This window comes from Vulpes lagopus, chromosome 1, assembly GCF_018345385.1.
Source record: "Vulpes lagopus strain Blue_001 chromosome 1, ASM1834538v1, whole genome shotgun sequence".
NCBI lineage: Eukaryota > Metazoa > Chordata > Mammalia > Carnivora > Canidae > Vulpes > Vulpes lagopus.
This window is the reverse complement of record NC_054824.1, coordinates 183,928,580-183,948,676: the sequence shown is the minus strand read 5'-3', so window position 1 is coordinate 183,948,676 and position 20,097 is coordinate 183,928,580. Positions and strand designations below refer to the sequence as shown.

The following is a 20,097-nucleotide window of genomic DNA, read 5'->3' as shown; positions in this document are numbered from 1 at the left end:
CCCGATGCCGCTCGGCCTCCCGGGCGCTGTGGCCTCCGGGGGCGCTGTGCTCGCGGGCCCAGCAGCGGCCCCTGCAGGCCAGGCGGGGAAGTGCACCAGGCGGGGGCCCCCCTGCTGCGGCCTGTGCCCCAGGGCCCGCCAGGGTGCAGGGGGCGACCTGGGGGGGGGCGCCCTCCTCGCCACCCCACGCTCCCCAGTTTCCGCTTCGCGGGAGGCGCTGCTTCCCACCGGAACCTCCACCTGGGCGGGCAAGAGCCCCAGCTTCCCCGAGGGAGACCCTCACCAAGCCCTGCAGAGGCCTTGGGGACTCCTGAAGCTGCAGCGCCCCCCCGCCCGCCACCCAGAAAGGGGCTTCCAGAGCCCCCCGCATGCCCTCCAGCAGGGGCTGCTCCTCATTGCGCCCTGTCAGGGAGGTAGAGAACCTGGGGGCCCCCCTCCACCACCCGGGCCACCCCACGCGCCCCAGGACCTAGCCACTCCAGGCAGGCGTCTTGGGCAGAACCTCTGCTCAGAAACTTGGCACAAAAGAACCCTCGTCATCACCTCGATCCATCACAAGGCACAGACTTTATTGACATACTTGGCACCGCACCCCCACAGCTCCAGCCTCGCAGCCTAGGAGGCAGCCCCTGCAACTGTACCAGGCATCGCCCAGGACCAATAAGTTAACATAAAGGACGCTCACGTGTGTGGGGTGCTTGGATGTCTCCCCCGTACACCCGTGAAAGGGGCTTAGAGACAAAACGAAAGAACAGAATCCAGAGGAGGACATCGGAAAGTAACGGGGCCACAGTCCACCCCAAAAGTGGAGGAGCTGCAGGATGTGGGAAGAGCGTAGTGACGGAAATACAGGTGCTGCCTCTCAGGCTCTCTTCTCTTTCCCCACATTCCTCTGACAGGCCACCTACATCGCCCCCTCGGCAACCTCGCGCAGTTGGCGACATGGCCTTCTGTCCAGTGGGGAAAACTGTGTTTCTCCGGGGTCAGGCATCCGTGTTCTTGGAGGTTTAAGCTGTTCTCGTAGTCTCTGTCCAAGTCCAGGGCCCTGGAGGGGAAAGGGTTCTGCAGGGGCAGAACCGGAACTCAGCCCCCCCTAGCCTCTGCTCGGTGCATTCTCCTGGGAGCAGGGGATCTGAGGGTAAAAGCGCTCTAGGATGAGAACCCAGGGACTATGGGATGGTCTGAGCACAGCCAGTTTCCAGGCCTACTCCAGTCTCAGCGGATGGGACCGTTAGTGAACGCCCTTAAGCCTGAGTATTCCCGTTTGTAAAAATAAGGACTTGCCCCGTTTCAAGGAACCAGTCTCAGAGCAGAAGCAAAGCTGGGTGAGGAGTAGAAGGGGCAGTGACCCCCACCTCCTCCCATGTGAACATGCCACAAACATGGTGCCTTTCCAAAATTATCTGGAAGGCGTTGCTTTTAGGACTATAATGAAAAAGGTGGGGTTGCAAGCCTTCCCGATGCCCAGAGAAGGCGGTCAGAGCGTGAGCTGCCCTCCACCTAACGAGGGCTAGCACAGGCCAGCCCCTAGCCCGGGCTGCCGAATGCTACAACCTGGTGAAGCCTCACTTTCAAGGCTGAGAGGTCTGAGCGGTTGCAGGAGCCCAGAAGGCACAGAAGGCATATGGTGAGTGACTGGGACCCCTATATATGTGTGTGGGGGGGTTACGGGGTGAGAAAAATAGTGGGGTCCCTCCAGGAAGACAACACTCCACCGGGACGTATGATCTTTGCCATACCACTTCCTGTGTGCATCACAGAGCACATTACAAAGGGGGAAGGAGATTTGCCCCCTCCCCAGGCACCCTGACAGCACCCAGCTCTCTGGGAAACTGGGGGCGGGGAGCCACACTAGCCTGCCTCCAGCTGCAGGGAGACAGGCGCTGTTCTCTGGGGACGTTCTCTGAGCCAGAGGATAGAGTCTGTGAGGAAGCTCAATGTGGCCCCCTCTTCCTCATGCGTCCCCTGCCACCTGTCTTGCAGAAGGAGACAAATGCCATCAGCCAGGCAAGGCCTCAAGTCTAGTAGACCAACCTCTGGGGAATAAAGCATCATCATATTATAGGGATCTTGAGGACAAATCACAAAATATAAATCCTAACGCCAGGAATTCTGAACAAAAACCATTAAAAAAGGAGGAAAAAAAAAAAGGCTCAGCCACGGCTCATCGACCTGCGATGGGGGTAAAGGAGCTGAAGAAGGCACTCAAGGTGGGAGGGCTCAGCGCCAGCCCCGCTGTGGATCAGTCTTTTCCGGCAACTGGGCCAAGGCATTTGGGGCACACGGTGACACTGGCCTTGGTTACACCTGGCTGCTGATCTCGCCCTTCTCAGGCACAAAGACTTGCACGGGGGCCCCTTCGGGTGATCTCCGGGGCACGTACACTGTGGCCACCTGCCAGAGTCAGGAAGAAAGGAGAGATCTGTGAGCAAACCAGGTAGAAATGTCCAGACAGCAAACGCAGGCACGCCATCCCTGTCCCTTCAGGACACGCCTCCAGCCACTCAGCCCCGGCCCCGGCCCCCGGAGGTTCTACGTCCCCCAGTGACTGATCACCCTTTATCTATTTCCCACCCCAGCTTTCTCTGGGGTGTGACAGGCACCCTGACCTCCTCCTCCCCGCCTCTCCTGGGCTCACTTTCTTGTCGCCCTCCCTGTCGGACAGGTTGGGATGGGCTGGGCCTGGGCTAGGACAGGTCCAAGCTGGCAGGAAGGGAATAACAAAAGCACATCAGCTGGAGGGTGCGGCCTGGGACCAGGGCCAGGCTGCTGTCAGGCCAGGATGCCAGGCCAGGATGCCAGCTGCAGCCCAGAGAACTGGCGGGTGGGGGAGGGACGTGCAGCTGGGCGGACTCGGAATCTCGGGCCTCAAAGAAGCAGCCTGTTGGTGACTTCTGGAGCACACCCCCTGCAGAGCCCTCCGTACCAGGGGGAAAGAGGACAGGAATCGTGTGTTACCCCCACTTCCAGAATGAAAACCTGAGCCATCGAAACCAGAACGACACCCTCACCTCTCGTCAGAGTGCTCTATCTCATCCTCTGGTCCCTGGCAGACCACAGTACCACTTACGAGCCCTTTCCACACGCTACTCCGATCATTCTGCACATAAGAACTCATTTATTTAAAGTTCGTGGCCCCCTGAGATGGACAGCTGTCCGGTCATTATCACGTCCAAGTCACAGGGCTGAGACCTGAACCCCCTGGCCTAACTTCAGGGTCCCTGCCCTTAGCCACCAGCCACGGGGCTTCTCCGCCCTGAGGTGTGCAGGGCTGCCCCGAAAGGACACGGACCCACGGGCAATCGCAGGTCCTGGCGTCTGCAAACACATTTTCAGACTCTCTTTGTCCTGAGCCTTCAAGTCAGGAAATTTGGGAGTTAATTCAGATTGGACTTGTGATTACGAATTGAGGCTTATCTGCTTTGCGGATCGCCTGTGGTTAAGGAAAAACGCCTCTGCTCCGCCCAGGGTTACTACCTCCAGCCCAGTACCTGGGTGCTCGCCCCTGAGCCGAGGCAAAGTCAGGAGGTGGCCCGGGGGGTCACGAGGGCCTCCCAACACCAGGAGGAAACGGTTTCAGCGCTGGATGGGGCCGCCACCTCCCTGCTGGCCTCCTGGTCCTGTGCTCTGGGAGCTGCTGGAATTGCAGCCCTTTCCCCAGCTGAGGGCCCTGGGCCCCCCGAGCCTCCTGAGCTCCCCAAACCCCCTGGTGACCCCTGAGCCTCCAGGCCCCCCCGAGTTCCCTGAGCTCCCCAAGCTCCCCGAGCTCCCTGTGACCTCCAAGCCCCCGTGACCCCCAAGCCTCCCAAGCCCTCCTGTGAGCCTTGAGCCCCCCCAAGTCCCTCAAGCTCCATCACCACAGAGCCCCCTGAACCCCCCTCTGAGCCCTGAGCCCCCCAAGCCTCCTGAGCTCCCTGTGACCCCTGAGCCCCTGTAACCCCGAGCCTCCCAAGCCCTCCTGTGAGCCCCGAGCCCCACCAAGCCCCCGAGCTCCCTGTGACCCCTGAGCCCCCATGACCCCTGAGCTCTCTATGACCCCCAAGCCCCCAAGTCCCTCAGCTCCCCAAGCTCCCTATGACCCCCAAGTTCCCTGAGCTCCCTGTGACTCCTGAGCCTCTTGAGCTCCCAGTGACCCCCAAGCCCCTTGAGCTCCCTGTGACCCCTGAGCCCTCCAAGCCCCCGTGACCCCCGAGCCCCCCAAGCCCCCGTGACCCCCGAACTCCCTGTGACCGAGTCCCCTGAGCTCCCTGTGACCCCCAACCTCCTTGTGACCCCCGAGCCCCTCGAGCTCCCGGTGAACCCGAGCTCCCTGTGATCCCCCGAGGCCCGGTGACCCCCAAGCCCCCCGAGCTCCCTGTGACCCCCCAGCCCCCACGACCCCCAAGTCCCCTGAGCTCCCCGTGACCCCTGAGCCCTCATGACCCCTGAGTTCTCTATGACCCCAAAGCCCCGCAAGCTCCCCGTGACCCCCCGAGCTCCCTGTGACCCCCGAGGCCCCGTGACCCCCAAGCCCCCCGAGCTCCCTGTGACCCCTGAGCCCTCATGACCCCTGAGTTCTCTATGACCCCCAAGCCCCCCAAGCTCCCTGTGACCCCCGAGTCCCCCACGACCCCCAAGCTCCCCGTGACCCCCGAGCCCCCCCGCGCGTCCTACCTGCACCCGGGGCCCCGGGGCGCGGCCGCAGCCCTCCCTCCCGGGGGGCAGGCTGCGCACGCGGAAGGCGCCCTGGCGGTCGAGCGAGTGGGGGCGGCCGCTGCGGAGGCGCGCGCGCTCGTGCCAGGACTTGAGCTCCTCGGAGACGGCGGCCCTGCTGAGCGCGCGGCCCGCGGGGCTGTCCCTGAGCGACGGCGAGCGCCCCGGGCGGCTGCGGGAGGCCCCCGGGCGCTGCCAGCACAGCGGCTCCGCGTCGTAGGCCGGGCCCAGCGCGGGCGGCGGGAGGGGCCCCTCGGCCACCAGCACGTAGCGCGCGGCGGGGAAGGGCGCGGGCGGCGGCTGCAGGCGGAGCGCGGCCCAGGCCCCGCGGGGCGGGGGCGGCGGGCGGCGGGGCGGGGACAGGGGCCGCAGGAAGGAGATGTCGGGGCTGCTGCTGCCCGGGGACGTGGGGTGCGAGATGCTGGAGACGTCGGAGCCGCTGTCCTCGGAGCAGGAGTGGTAGGCGGGGTGCGGCAGCGGGGGCTGGGCGGCGGGGAAGCAGGAGTCCGGCACCGTCACCGTGTAGTGGGTGGGGCGGCGGCGGGGGAAGGCGCTGCGACCTCGGCCGTCGGGACCCGCCCGGAAGGAGTCCGTCCTGCGGGGAGAAGCACGGGGTCGGGGCGTCTGGGGGCGTCTGGGGGGCCGAGGCTCTTCCCCTGGGCCTCGGGGCGGCGCGAAGATGAACCGCTGAGGCCCCAGCAGAGGAGGCCTGGCTCCCAGGCCGGGTCTGGGGTCAGACCTCCCCAAGGTAAACACCCAGACCCTCCCGGCCTCAGGTGCCTTGCAGCAAGCCCCTCGTGCTGCATTCACACTTCTGTGGCCTGTGGCAAGTGTGCCCCCTTGGGGACACACAGCCTGCCCATGCAGACGGGGCCCGCCTCTAGGCGGCACCTGTAAAGTCGCGTGGTACAGACCCTCGAAGCCACCAGATGGGCCGCCATCCACAAGCCTTAGAAAAAACCAGGCCTACCCGGATCTTGGAGACGGCCAGCCTCCACCCACTCCGTGGTCCTTGTTACGGGGCGCTACCAAACTAATACGGGGGTGCTACCTGCAGGGTGGGTGCCCCTCTGCAGGGGCAGCAACCCAGGTCCCCCCGGGGCGGAAGTCCAGCCCTCACTGATAATGTGCTCCCAGGGGGAGCCGTGTCTGCCAGATCTGCACAAAGCACTGTTTGTAAAACAGCCCTGGAAGTACGTAAAATATAAAATTCCTTGTTGACCTGAGAGCAGTGGTTCCAAGCTGCACCTTGTCCATCCAGTGCTGCCTGACAAGCAAATTTAAACTGACAGAAGAGCCCAGCAAGAGTGCCCGGGGCTTTCCTGTCATATCTCTGGCCCGGAGACCATCACCAAGAATATTGGTAAAACAAAAAAAAAAAAATTAAAAAAATAAAAAATAAAAATAAAGAATATTGGTAAAACACCTGGAAAGTCAACATACAACCAATGCTCATTATTTGCAGATTCTGTGTTTGCAAAACCAGCCACAGCTAGAATGTATTTGTAACCTCAAATCAACACTCACAACGCTGGTGGTCATTTGTGGACACACGCAGAATGGTGAAAACTTTGAGATGCCCAATAGCACGATCTCAGCTGAGAGCGGACACAGCGATGCTCTGACCTCTTGTTTGGCTTTCGTACTATAAATGAGTGTCCTCTCCACAATCTACTTAGCGTTTTGTGTTTTTGTGCTTCTCCTTAGTGACTTTACTGTTTAAAATGACCCCTCAAAAAATAAATAAAATAAAATAAAATAAAATGAGCCCTTAGCATAGTGCGGAAGTGTGTCTGGAAGTCCAGGAAGGCTACGATGTGCCCTCTGTAGAATACACATATTAGATGAGCCTTATTCAGGCGTGCGTTGTGGTGCTATTGGAGTTCAATGCTAATGAGCCAATAATATATATTAAATAAGGAGTCTTTAATAGAAACATAAAACAAAGTTATGTATTGATCAGTCGACAAAAATGTGTGACCAGAAGCTCTCAGGAGCCGAACCCTACATTCTCCCTAGGAGCAGTGGTTCAGTATTGCAAATTCAGTGTTTGCAGTGACTCTATGGACATAAAACTACTGCGGATGATGAGAACCGACTGCACGTCAGGTGAGAAAGTGAACATCTGCTGCCAGTGACCGGTAATAAAACAATCTTAAACAATTACAAAAGTTTTGACATTCTCTCGCCCTAAGAGAGTATGGCAAGGGGGAGAAAGCATGAATTGCTCTGTGCAGGAAACAGCTTGCTTCGTGAATGACTTGCCTCTGGTTTTGCTGATTGTGTGGCACGGCCTCTATTGAGAGGTGCCCCAAGAAGGGATCCTTGGGAGAAGCCACAACACGAGCCACACATCACCCATGGTCCCACCTATACCCTAGAAGCCACCACCCTCCACATATAAGCTCTCCATAGTGGGTCCCTCCTCGCCCTGCATCTCTTACCTCAGAGACTGCGACTGGCCCCTCCTCCCCTGTATCTCGGGGGTGGCTGGGGCACTGGTGCGGCCCTGCCGCTGGCCAGGAACACTGCGGATGGGAACCACGTGGTAGGAGGCAGGCTCCAGCAGCCACAGGCTGGAGGTACTGGGCCCATCCTGGGGTGTAGTGGCTGGGCTGCTGCAAAAGGATTAGAGACGAGTCAGCAGCAAGAACACCTCCATTGAGGGGGCCAAGTTGCAAGCTGTGCGGAGGAAGGGGGCACAGTGGAAGGGGACCCCAAAACCCACTCCTCCCACCATCACAGTTAGGGAGAGGGGCCGTCTCCCATGCCTTACCCTCCTCGCACCCCTGCCCCACCTACTCCCGGCCCTCCTTCCATCCCGCCTGCTTTCCTTCCTCCCCGCCCAGACCTGGACTCGCTATTGGGTTCGGAAGACTTTCTGGGCTTCTCATAGGGGTGGTCCAGGCTGGTCTCCTTCCAGGGGCTGTTCTGGATGGGAGCCCGCTCCAGGCCCCCAGCCTCAGATCCTGCTGGCTGCAACCCCTCGAGGCTCTGGGGTGGGAGAGGCCGGGAAGGTGGAGCTGGGGACTCTGGGGGCGGTTTTGGCACTTGGGATTCCTCTGCAGGGTAAGAAGAACTTGGTGAAGGCAGTGGCTGGAAAATTGGCCCAACAAGAACCTCCGTGGCCCTGCCTTGCTCTCCCTGCTGTGGCTGCTTGTCCGGCTGCTCCAGGCTCAGAGGCTCAAAAACGTTTTCTGCTCCTTTGAGACTTCCTCCCTCACGGCTCGGTTTTACACCTGCCTCCTTCAAGAAGCCTCCCCAGATGGACTCTCCTTCACTCCCATTATTCCACCCTCTAATCTTTGCTCCTCCTACCACGTCTGCAGCTAACTTTCTGCTTACCAGTTTTTCTTGTTCATGCTGTACCCATGTGTGCTATTATTCCCTTACTGACCTGGGCCCTCCCCTAGGCAGGACTGCACTACCCTCTTGGTCCACCTTGACCCTGAGCATCCTTAAGGTTTATAAACAGGGTTTTTAATCTGTGTGCTACTCTCCATCCAAAAAGGGCAACGACTGCAGCCAGATGGCTCTTAGGGTCAGGTGCGTATCGAGAGAATGTCCCAGGGTGAAGGCAGGGACCACCCCCGACCCCATAGGCTCTCCTAGAATTCACCTTTTCCTCTCCCGCCAAAATGATTGAACTTACAGAATGGGTGAGGGTCAGCACATTCCCACCCTCAAATGAACACTCGCAGGGGCACAGAGAAATGAGTATCAAGTAGGATTGGAAACCCTGAGCCCGCCCGGCACCCCTGCCTTCACTAGTTCACGGACTCTCCATTCCCCCTTTGGAGTCCTCACTAGTGAACTCTGCCAAAGCCCCCCCCTCCCCCACTGTCTTCCAACAGGAGCCCAGCCCTGACAATAGTCCCCAACGACGCCTCTCACCTTCCTCCAGGAGTAGCCCATCGGAGAGGGAGCTGTCATCTGAGGCACTGAGCTCTGGGAAAGTCAAAGGGGAGAGAAGGAGGTGAGGAAATCAATCCACAGATCTGGGCTAACAGGATTGACCCCTCCCCCTTCCCGATAGCATCCCTTATCAGGAAATACCAGCTATGTACTAAATACTATATCGGATATGAATTTATTACTTGGAAGTAGGAAAAAAAATAGTTAGGAGCAAGAAGACAGGAAGCCTGATTTTAATCCTGGCTCTGCCACTAGCTGTGCAACCTTGAGTAAATGATTTCAATGGTCTGGGCCTCAGTTTCTCCATCTGTCAAAAAAGCCACAGCTTCCTCTGGCAGGGCTTCCTGGCAGTGGAAGGGAAAGGCAAAGTGTCGTTTGGAAGGTCCTTGGGATGAAAATGATTTTCCTGACTTTTCTAGGCTTCTGAGATTATAAATACAACTCAATTCAAGGACCCCAAATCTGAGAAGTCTTGCATTACCAGCACCAAAAGTGGTGCAAAGTGGGAATTGGAGCTGTAGGGCTGTGGGACCAATTCACATTGGGCTGGCTAGATAAGGAAGGTTCTTCAGGTGGTGATAGGACAGGTGACCCGAGGGCAATGGGAGTACGACGTTTACGCGCCGTACAGCAGCAGTGCTGACCCAAGAAATCCGAGGGAGCTCCTATTTGCTGCTGCCCTTGAACAAACTGAAACCTTCAGACCGTGAGAATACTTGTAATGTGACCTGGACGGAATTCACTAAGTATTTTCGACGACGACGGTTGATCACAATGATGAGGGGACATTAACAATAGCTAAAACGTCTATCGTGCCAATACTTTTCTAAGTACTTTACATATATTAATTCATGTGATCGTCCTAACCATCCCGTAAGCAAATACTATTATCATCATGTAATAGCTAAGAAAAGCGAGGTCTGGAGGAATTGAGTAACGTGACTCCGGTCAATCCACCAAAAGGTGATTGAGTCAGAATTCAAACCCAGACGGTCTGACCAGAGTCTGGCTCATCACCACTACCATTTATCGGCTCTCCAGTTAGCTAACATCGGATGCATCATCATCCAGAAAGTTCTAAGAAAGTAAATAATTCCAAATCCTTTATAACAGGGAATGGCAAACTACGGGCCCTTGGGTCAAATCCAGTTAGCCAACTTTTTATAAATAAAGTTTTATTGAGACACAGCCACAGATTTGTTTACATAGTGTCTGGCTGCTTTTGAGCCGCAAAGGCCGAGTTGAGTGGTTCTGACAGGGACTTACAGCCCGCAGAGCCCATAAAATATTTTACTCTCTGAGCCTCTACAGAAGCTTGTCAACCTTTGCTCCACAACTTACATGAAATAAAAACTCTACCCAGAATAGTTCTTAAACCCAGTAGGGCATACTGCCCATGGAGCGGGACCAACCCCCAAGTAGCCAGCCTCCCCATGCTAGCCTCTGCTTTGGGGTTCAAATGAGGAGACACCCTTTTATTGAATTCTGGTTCTCTGCCTCTGATCTTTTCCAAAACCCCGGAGAATAAAGAAAAGAGTTTATTTCCCACAGATGTCAAGTTGAAGACATGGGGGGACTGTTCCTATCATGGCCCAGTGATACAGCTGGGGTTAGAGTCATGGGTTTTGGTTTGACGGTCTGGTCTGGGAAGAAAGACATCATCTCCCTTCATCCCTAAGCTTCATAAAAAACAAGCAGATCCTTGGCCAGATTCTTCGGCCAAAAAAAGTGCAATGTGGTGAGGGTCATCTGGAGACCCCTGCCTTCGAGGAGGTAAGGCACGGGTGGAGCCAAACTAGCCGTTCCGACAGCTGCTCCCTGTCTCAGCCTCACTGCCCCAACCCCGGCCTGGGTCAACCTCGCCCTGCCCTCGGTCCAGCAGTGGCAGCAGGACCGCCCAGTGAGGAGGGACTACAGAGATCATCCTTACAAACAGAGCATTCTCGAAGGCCGCAGTATCCAACAGGTCACCACTAGCTGCATGGGGTTATGCTAATTAAAGGGAAATAAAATTAAGTCACGCCAGGCACATTTCAAATGCTCAGTGGCCTCTAGCGCCTACCGCATTGGACAGCACAGATCCAGAACATTTCCCTCATCACAGAAATTCTAGTCGAGGGGCGCCTGGGTGGCTCAGTGGTTGAGCGTCTGCCTTCAGCTCAGGTCATGACCCCGGGGTCCCGGGATCGAGTCCCACATCGGGGTCCCTGCAGGGAGCCTGCTTCTCCCTCTGCCTGTGTCTCTGCCTCTCTCTGTGTCTCTCATGAATAAATAAATATCTTAAAAGAAAAAAAGAAGACATTCTAGTAGACAGCATTGCTCAGGGCAGGTGCTGTCAGTCAACAAACGCATCCTGAGCACCTACAACAATCAGGTGTGTGTTGCGGGGAATTTCTCCTTAAGTTCACTGCGGTAAATCAGTTTAGCACCTGGCTGCTCCTGCCACCTGCAGGGTACTCATTACTCCCACCTTGCATAATTAGTAATTATTCTAAATCGAATAAGCCTAGTGTGGAGACCAAGGGAGCAGGGTGGCTTTTTCTCTTTTCTTTCTTTTTATTCTTTCTTTCTTGTTTGCTTTTTTTCTTTTAAATTCAAAACACCTTTCAGCTACTAATTATTAATCCCTTCCTACTTCCTCCTTGGGGGGGAAGCTCGCTGGGCAGGGATGCCACAGGGCTGGAACCACTTGCTAGAGCCGCCTCCTGCTGGGCTCCCAAGGAGGGACATCAGAGCCCCAGACCTCAGGCCCACGGTCAAGGCAGGGTTTGAAGGTGGGGAGCGCAGGGTCTTTTGCTCTGGTCTGGAGGGCGAAAGGCCGCCCTGCACCACGTTTCTTCTCTGCAGCTGTGTTCACCTGAGCCGAGCACCCCGAGAAGGTTTCAGAACCTCCTGCCTCCCCCCAGAGGGTTAACCAAAGCCCCAGGCGTGTGCTGACCTGCTCTCAGCTCCCGCAAGAAGCGTCATTGGTGGCAGTGGCAGCCGCAGAGGAACACCCCCCACCGTCCCCCACCCCGCCACCTGCAGGCCTGAGAGCAGAGGCAGCTGCCCAGCAGTTCCAGCTGGAGGGGATGCAGAAGGGGCTGAGACAAATAGGGACGGGCCCTCTCCCTCCCCTGCCAGCCGCCCCCAGCAGAGCAAGTGAGCCCTCAGGGACTTTCTGTGCCCAGGTCCATAGCTTCCTTTCAAGGGGGCAGGGAGGGGGCGTGGGGGTCAAGTCCTGGGACCCAGTCAGAGTAGAGGGAGGACGGAGAACTTTCCCGTCCGGGTCTTGGAGCCGGGAAGTGCTGTCTTGCAGCCAGGCTGAGCCAGAGCCAGAGCCGGAGCTGGTGGACCCAGAGAAGTGCTGCCATCAGGGCCTGGGTCGGGCGGGGGCACCTTCCCGTGTCTATTGGATCGGATGTCACGGATGTCACCGGGAGGCACCTCCTCCCTGGTCCTCCCTCCTCCCTGGTCCTCCCTCCTCCCTGGTCCTCCCTCGTCCTCCGCCTCTGCTGGAGGTGCCCTGGGAGGCGTCTGGTCACAGCCTTCCCCTCTGCATCAGAGACAACGTGTGGCGGCGGGGACTCCCGAGACCTGTGCTGGAGGCGCCCCCTTGTCCAAGGCAGGGGACCCTACACACAAGCGTCCCCCTCCAAGGGCGGAGGGCGCAGGGGCAGGAGCCCGAGGGCCGCAGGAAACAATCCCGGGCCCGCGCCAGCCTGGGCATCCCGTCCTGTCCGGGGCCCCGAGGAGGCGGGGGTCGGGGCAGCCCTGGGCACCGGCAGGGAGGCCGCCGGGTCCCCTGAGCAGCGGGTTTGGGTCCGAGGAGGACGGCGTGGGCGCACCAAGGGCTCAGGCCGCTTGCTGGAGGGTGACCCTGGGCAGGGCCGGCTCCCGAGTCCCCGCACGCTGCGGCCCCGGGTCCCCGGGCCACGGGGGCGAGGCCGGGGTCACGGTAGGGCGGGGGGTGCCGGTCTCCGCCTAAGCGCCCCCAGTCGGCCTGGGCGCCGAGACCTCGGGCAGGGGTCGGCGGGGCCGCAGCGCCCCCCCTGACCCTGACCCCGCGCCCGGGGTCCCGGCCTCTGCAGCTGAGGCCCGCGGGCCCCTCGGGGGCGGCCCTTCCCGGGATTCTGAGGACGACGCGGGAGCAAGGACGCGCCCGGGACGCGCCCCGGACGGAGGCGGCGGCTCACCTCGGCCCAGGGCCCGCGCGGCGGGGGCAGCCCCGGCCGAGCGCCTCCGCTCCCGCAGGCAGCGCTGCAGCGCCCTCAGCTTCTCCTCCTCGCGCTGCACCGCGTGTCTCCGCTGCCGCCGCGCCTGCCTGCTCAGGTGCTCCTCGCCGCTCAGCCGCCGCGCCGCCGCCGCGATCTGCCGCTGCACCGCCAGCTCCCGCTCCAGGCCGCCCAGCGGGTCCTGCGGGCGGCGCCGTGGGCCGGAGCACCGCGCCCGCCACACCCGCCCCGCGCCTCCCCTCCCCCCGCCGCGCCTCCCCCCGCGCCTCCCCTCCCCCCCGCGCCTCCCCCCCCGCGCCTCCCCTCCCCCCGCCGCGCCCCCCCCCGCGCCTCCCCTCCCCCCGCCGCGCCCCCTCCCCCCCGCGCCTCCCCTCCCCCGCCACGCCCCCCTCCCCCCCCCGCGCCTCCCCTCCCCCGCCACGCCCCCCTCCCCCCCCCGCGCCTCCCCTCCCCCCGCCGCGCCCCCTCCCCCCCCGCCACGCCCCCCTCCCCCCCCGCGCCTCCCCTCCCCCCGCCACGCCCCCCTCCCCCCGCCGCGCCCCCTCCCCCCCCCCCGCGCCTCCCCTCCCCCCGCCACGCCCCCCCACGCCTCCCCTCCCTCCCTCCCTCCCTCCCCCCCCTCCCCCCCGCGCCTCACCTCCCCCCGCCGCGCCTCCCCCCGCCCCCCCCGCGCCCCCCCACGCCTCCCCTCCCTCCCCCCCCCCCCCCCGCGCCTCACCTCCCCGCGCAGGGCCCGCTCGTCCAGCCTGTAGGCCGCCCCGACCCTGCGCCGCACCCTGGGCGCCTTCTCCCCGGGCCTGAGGGGATACTCCGCGGGCAGCAGCCCCGTCAGCTCCTGCGGGGAGGCCGCGTCAGCCGCCGGCTCGCCCCCCGCACCCCTGCCCCGGCGGCCCTCCCCCCTCCCCCCTCCCGACCCGAGCCCTCACCGCCTCCCTGAGGCACAGCCTCCTCAGCTCCTCCAGCCGCGCCTCCAGCCGCGCCTCCAGGGCCCTCTGCTGCTCGCGGCCCGCGGGCGCCAGCTCCTTCAGCTCCTTCAGCTCCTTCAGCTCCTTCAGCTCCTTCAGCGGGGACACCGGGCTGTCGGGGCCTGCGGGCGGCGGGGCGGGCGGGGAGGCTCGCGGGAGCTCGGCTCGGCTCGGCTCGGCTCCGGCGCGCGACGCCCCCACACGCCCCCACACGCCCCGCAAGGTCCCGGGCGGCCCGCAGGGGCCAGGGGAGGGCAGGCCCCCCCTCCCGCCAGCACCACCCGGGCCTCCCCCCCTCCTCCTCCCTACCCCCCTCCTTCTCCTTGCCCCCCTCCTCGTCCTCCCCCTCGTCCTCCCCCTCCTCCCCCTTCCTCCCCTCCCTTCCCTCCTCCTCCCTCCCCCCCTCCTCCCTACCCCCCTCCTCCCTACCCCCCTCCTCCCTACCCCCTCCTGCTCTCCCTCCTCCCCCTCCTCCTCCTTGTCCCCCTCATCTTCCACTTCCTCCTCCTCCCCTCCTCCTCCTCCCCTCCTCCTCCTCCCTTCCCTCCTCCCTCCCCCCTGCTCTCCCTCCTCCCCTCCTTATCCCCCTCACCTTCCACTTCCCCCTCCTCCCCTCCTCCTCCATGCCCCCTCCTCGTCTTCCACTTCCCCCTCCTCCCCTCCTCCCCTCCTCCTCCATGCCCCCTCCTCGTCTTCTGCCTCCCCCTCCTCCCATCCTCCTCCCCCTCTTCCTCTCCCTCCTCCTCCTCATCCCCCCTCCTCTACCTCTCCTCCTCCCCTCTCCCTCCTCCTCCTCCTTGTCCCCCTCCTCATCTTCCACCTCCCCCTGCTTCCCTCCTCCTCCCCCTCTTCCACCTCCCCTTCCTCCTCTCCCCCCTTTTCTCTCCCTCCTCCTCCTCTCCCTCCCTCCTCCTCCTCTCCCTCCCTCCTCCTCTCCCTCCCTCCTCCTCTCCCTCCCTCCTCCTCCTCTCCCTCCTCCTCCTCTCCCTCCTCCTCCTCTCCCTCCTCCTCTCCCTCCTCCACCTCTCTCCCCTCCTCTCCTGCCTCCCCCTCCTCCCTTCCTCTTCTGTCTCCCCCTTCTCCTCCCCTCCCCCTCGTCCCCCTCCTCCCGTCATCCCCGTCCTCCTCCTCCTCCTCGTCCCCCTCCTCCTCCTCTCTGCCACTCTCTCTTTCTCTCTCACTCACATTCGTGCTGCTTCTTTCCTCTCTTCTGTCAGGACTAGGCCCACAGACTCAGGCCACAACCCCAGACACAGGCCCTTTCTAGTAGCCAGATAAGATTTTTCTACTTCTTAGTAATCACTAGGGCCAGAAGTGCAGAGACCTGTTCCAGATAGGATCAGACCTCCAGGCCGGGCCATCTAGGAAAAACTGCAGCCCCTCCAGGGTGTAGCCCCCAGCGGAGGCCTCCCCACCCGCCCCACCTGCCCCCTACTCAGCTTCCAGCCACTCGGCCTCCCAGCCCTGGGGCCCACCGGCGGGATTCCCCAAACCACTCACCAGACTGCAGGATGATGCCACTGTCGGTGTCGCTGACCTCATCCTTACTCTCCATGGTGGATTTCTGGGAGGCGGGGGCACAGAGTAGGGAGGGGTGACCCCGTTCCCAACCTGAGCCAGGATGTGGCGGTGGCCTGCAGTTTCCCCAGCTTTTAAGAGAACGATAAAACAGGCTGCGCGTGAAACCTCTTGGTTCCAAAGAGAGCTTAGGAAGATGAGATGCTTGAGGGCAGGGGAGAGGAGGTGAGGGCCGTTTCTGGGACAGGTGTGGGGGGTTCTCAGTGTTGGAGGTGCTGAGTGCTGCAGAGAAGCCTCCGTGGGCCTCACCAGCAAACCTGTTCTCGGGTGGGGGGGGGCTCTCTGCGCCCACCCTAGACCCCGGCTGCCTCCTTCCGTGGCCACAGGACCACTAAGCCCGGGGAGATGGGTAAGGAAAAGAGCAAGAAAGAGGATGAAAAGGAATGGGATGAGAAAAATGGGTGGGAGGGCAAAGCAAGGAGGAAAGAGAGCAGAAAGGGAAGACGTCTTTTTAGGGCACAGCCATCCCCACGGGGCTGATTGTCCTCAGCCTGGGGACCCAGGAGGCAGAGGCCTGTCCCACTGCCCCCGTGGGTGACAGCACCTCAAGAAGGGGGTGGGCACTGGGTCCTGCTGCTCTGCCCTCTGGACCAGGGTATTCATCCAAAGGCAGGTGCCAGAGAGCTGTCCCAAAGCCCTGAAATAATTCCCAAGCCACTGTGTCTGGAGACCCCTCAAGGAGGAGTCGGCTGAGACCCCCTAGACCCCACAGCCAGGGGAGACCCAGCGTGTGTGTGTGTGTGTCAGGGTCACAGGCGGAGTGGGGGGGTTTGTGACTAGAGCGGACGCTGCCCGAGGACAGAAGGAGCCCACCCATCCCCTGCCTCCCGGGGCCACTTGGGTGGCACAGGGATAATCTCAGTGTGTTTTGGCCCGGCCGGGCACCAGACGCCCAAACAACACCTGCTGTTCGCCCCCTCGCATCTCACCGAGCTCACACCCCTGGTCACACCCCTGGTCACACCCCTGGTCGGGGCCCAGCTGGCCAGGGCCTGGCAGCTGTTGGCTGGAGCAGAGGTGGGGAGGGGCGGGTGGAGCCCGGCGGGCGATCTGGAAGGAGAGCCCAGCCACCTCCTCACTGAGTCAGCCCATTGAGCAACAGTCCAAAAGTCCTTCGGAGTTTCTGTCTGGAGTTTATCCTGCCTCCCCAGGCGCAGGGCCACAGGGTGGAGGAGTGGGCTCCACACACACACACACACACACACACACCCGCCGCCAGCCAAGGGCAGCGGGGAGCAGGCTTTGGGCAAACAGCACAAGCAGGCAAGGAGAGGGAGGGAGGACTGCGACGGCCGGGTCCCCGGGAGGACCTCTGCCTCCCGAGACCGGAGGAGCAGGAACCATCGAGCACTTTTATAGACCCCATAAACCACACGGCCCGTCACAGTACCCGTCAGAGTACCGTGAGCAACAACAATAAAAACGGCCCGGAAGACAGTATGTACCTGCCCTTTGGAATTTCAATCTTCCAGGGAAGCCTGGAGAATGGATGGTAGGATTAAAAAAAAAAAAAGTTTATGCGGGGCCTTTGCGAACATGCCAAAGAGGGAGACGGCCCGCGTTCTGGAAGGCCAGGACGGCCAGGACTGGGGCTTGGTGCGAGCCACCTGTGCGGGGCCGTGGCGGGGGCAGCCTGTAGCCTCCCCAGCGGCGGCAGCGCCCCCAGAGCCGGGAGCCAGGCCCTCCGAGGCGGGAGGTAATGTGCAAGTGAAGCCATTAATTAATCACACTTGCTAATTAATTATTAACCACTAAGGAGTTGCCTTGGGAAGCTGTGCGATCTCGCCCCGTTTCCCTCCTTGGCTGCTGCCGTGGAGTGGCCCCGACGGAGGGGTGGGGGTGAGGGGCCCGGCACCCCCCCTCCCCTCCGGGGCTCACTCGGGCTCCGAGCAGAGCGAAGAGCACAACCCCTGAGACTGGGAGGCTCCGTGCAGCCCCCTGGTTCCTCCTGGTTCCTCGTGGCGCAGCCAGGAGACCGCGCTCCCGCCCCGAGGCCGCCCCTCGCGGGGACCCCGCTCAGCTCCCCTCCACCCGCGCTCAGCTCCCCTCCACCCGTGCTCAGCTCCCCTCCACCCGCCGCCCAGGAGTCTGTCGGAAGGAGGCAGCTGGGGCACGGGGTCCGCGGGGAAGGGCAGAGGAGGAAAGGAGAGGCAAAGAGGGAGGAGGGAAAGGCCAGCGCTGTGGGCCCCCAGACCGAGCCACCGAGGACCCCCCCACAGCCGTGCCCCCAAAGCCAGGCCCTGGGCCTCTCCCTTTCTCCAGTGGAGACTGAGGCCTGGGGACCACAGCAAAGGCTCCGCATCTGGGCCCAGCAGCACCCCCATCGTCTTGTGCTGAGACACAAGGAGGAAGGGGGGGCGGTGATGAAGGGGGGTGGCGGCCACTGGCTCCTGCAGGGGCTCCCCGCCGCCCCCTGGGGCCAGCCTGCCCCTCCTGCCCTGCCCTCACCTGCTCCTGGGGTTGAGTCCAGGATCCCAGAGACAGCCCCTGTTCCCAGGTCAGGGGGCTGCGGGGTGTCGCATGTCGCCGCAGGGAGTCCCAGGCCACAGGCCGGCCTCCCCTGCTCTCTGTGACCTGGCTCAGGCTCCGCTTGCTGTTGCCGCCGAGGGCCGCCCCTCCCTCTGGGCCCGCCTGCTGGCCCGCCTGCCTTCCCTCCTAGGCTGCCTGCCGGCCCAGGGGAACCAGGTTACTTGTTAGGACTTGAGTCAGAGGGGAGGAGCAGGTGAGCAAGTCCTTCCCTGAACTAATCTGGTGTGGCTGTTGTTGCCAGCAGGCAGCTCCTGGGCCTCTGCACTTCCGGGGACGGCGGAGTGGGGGTGAGTAGGGAGAAAGGGGCTCCCCATGGAGGAGCCCTAGAAGAAGGCAACAGGGGTCACGTCTTCATGGCCTCAAGGGACCCTAATGCAACATGGTGAGCTGTTAGGTGCACAGTTGCCCTCCTGACCCTCACTTTCCCTCTCCAGAAATCAAGGCACACAAGGCCCCCAGAAGTAGGGGGAGGGTCCACCGTCCATGGGGATACCAGCAAGAAGTTGACAAAGCGACAATAGGTCCTTGCTCATTCCATCCACTGAAATGGAGACCAAGGCCTGAGTTTTGTCTTTCTCCAATCAGGTTTAAAAAAACTTCAGGCAACGGGCACCTGGGTGGCTCAGTGGGTTATGCGTCTGCCTTGGGCTCGGGTCATGATCCCAGGGTCCTGGGATGGAGCCCCCCATTGCACTGGGCTCTCTGCTCAGCGGGGAGTCGGCTTCTCCCTCTGCCTCTGCCCCGCTCTTTCTCTCTTTCAGATGTGCTCTCTAATAAATAAAATCTTAAAAAAAAAAAAAAAGAATTACTACCGCTTATTTAAAAGAAAACAAAACAAAAACATCAGGCAAGGCAATAACTATGGGACTCCACACGGGAAGGCTCTAGGGTCCTAAAGAAAGCAAGAGTGTTCTCTCCATCCTAGACATTTTCCCCCCGGATCATCACAGCCTATTTATTACTTACATCCGTCCCTCAGTAGGGTGTGTGGAGCACTAAGCTGAACCCCAGTCCTGGCCCCTGCTCCACAGGAGAGCCACTGTGACCCCAGTATCTCAGCCCATGCCCCAATCATGAGGAACCAGAGACCAAAATGGAACTTGTTCTCTCCAGATAATAAGCCTCCAGGTCTCCTACCCCGTTGATCCTCAAGCCAACCAAACACTGTTCGGAAGTCAGCCCATTTCATTGGGAGAAGCAAGGGCTAAGGCCACCTGTTGCTATGCCATGGACAACACGGGGACGTACAGGAGATTAAGGACTACACCCCTCACAGCCTCATCTCACCACCTCCCTTTCTCTGATAGTCCCACGGCGCCCCTTAACCCTGGGGTCTCAGCACCTCAACTTGGCTCTGGATTGCTACCTGCCCCAGCTACATACCTCCACCCCCACCTCCGAACCTCGTCCCCTTCCCCATTCCCCAGGGCTGGGATGATGGAAGAAGTCTGCTCCCCCCAGCATCTCCTGTGGAGCAGAGCTGTGTCACTGACACAATTCTTGTGTGCCTCCTCCCCAGCATCCCCCACGGGCCCTACACACAGCCCCCCATGCCCCCGCACCTTCACATTCCTGTACACACCCTCTTTCCAAACAATGTTAGCCCCAGAGTCCTCCAGACTGACCACCTCCTTCTCTCCCCTGGCTGAGGCTGAGGGGCCCTGGCAGGGGGCAGACCCTTCCTGTGATGTGGAGCCAGCTTTGGGTCTCCCAAGAGCTGCAGCCCTTCCCTCCCCCTAGTCCTCTCCATCCCCCAGCAGGCTTGTCACATTCTTTCAATGACAAACAGAGAGAGATTGACTGGGTGTAACTGGTTCTCTTCCTCCACCTTGCCCATCCCCCAGCTCCAGGTGGGGGGTGTGTGTAGTGGAAGTTTCTAGAACCAGCTGGCAGCATGTATTTTAATGCACAAAATGAAATTAAGAGAATCACTAAGAGAAACAACTATATTGATGTACAGTTCTAAAAACAGAAAAACATAGTAATATATGTGCTTCTTTATTAACGGGATTCAGCAGTGGGTAATTTCACAGAAGTGATGAATGTGAACGATACTTCAAGGCAGTTACGACTGCAAAAGTGACGTAAAACTATCTATTAATGGCAAAGTCACAGGTACGGCCTTGCCTTCGTAATTGAAAGCAATGCTAAATTTTTGTGAAAGGCTATTGTGAAAGAAATTCTTTTTTTCCCATCTAAGTTTA

The 20,097-nt window shown here is 60.7% G+C and overlaps 2 protein-coding genes across 4 annotated transcripts; one reads left to right on the top strand and one right to left on the bottom strand.

The window, feature by feature from the left end:
* Positions 1-552: 552 nt before the first annotated feature.
* On the bottom strand, positions 553-18,027 carry INAVA (innate immunity activator). Of its 3 annotated transcripts, none has more exons than XM_041758901.1 (10): positions 17,813-18,027; positions 15,287-15,435; positions 13,748-13,908; positions 13,540-13,656; positions 12,783-13,002; positions 8,587-8,640; positions 7,544-7,754; positions 7,137-7,307; positions 4,654-5,287; positions 553-2,394 (listed from the first exon to the last, which is right to left on the bottom strand). In XM_041758901.1, exons 2-10 carry the CDS (start codon positions 15,339-15,341, stop codon positions 2,302-2,304), a joined length of 1,716 nt encoding a protein of 571 aa, XP_041614835.1. In that variant the 5' UTR covers positions 15,342-15,435; positions 17,813-18,027; the 3' UTR covers positions 553-2,301. The 3 variants fall into 3 exon arrangements, with proteins under 3 accessions (XP_041614835.1, XP_041614822.1, XP_041614828.1); XM_041758888.1 differs by having other exon boundaries at positions 7,137-7,310; positions 17,813-18,026; XM_041758894.1 differs by having other exon boundaries at positions 7,137-7,310; positions 15,287-15,350; positions 17,813-18,026.
* On the top strand, positions 10,646-12,771 carry LOC121493194 (translation initiation factor IF-2-like). Its single transcript, XM_041758914.1, has 2 exons — positions 10,646-12,053; positions 12,088-12,771. The coding sequence occupies exons 1-2, from the start codon at positions 11,679-11,681 to the stop codon at positions 12,640-12,642; spliced, it is 930 nt and encodes a 309-aa protein (XP_041614848.1). The 5' UTR covers positions 10,646-11,678; the 3' UTR covers positions 12,643-12,771.
* Positions 18,028-20,097: the final 2,070 nt, after the last annotated feature.

Coding starts and splice junctions, on each gene's coding strand:
- INAVA (XM_041758888.1), bottom strand. CDS start 15,341: ATGGAGAGTAAGGATGAGGTCAGCGACACCGACAGTGGCATCATCCTG. Junction 7,755..8,586: donor TGGGCTACTCCTGGAGGAAG/GTGAGAGGCGTC, acceptor CTTACCCTGCAG/AGGAATCCCAAGTGCCAAAA. Junction 7,311..7,543: donor GAACCCAATAGCGAGTCCAG/GTCTGGGCGGGG, acceptor ATCCTTTTGCAG/CAGCCCAGCCACTACACCCC.
- LOC121493194 (XM_041758914.1), top strand. CDS start 11,679: ATGCAGAAGGGGCTGAGACAAATAGGGACGGGCCCTCTCCCTCCCCTG. Junction 12,054..12,087: donor CTCCTCCCTGGTCCTCCCTC/CTCCCTGGTCCT, acceptor TGGTCCTCCCTC/GTCCTCCGCCTCTGCTGGAG.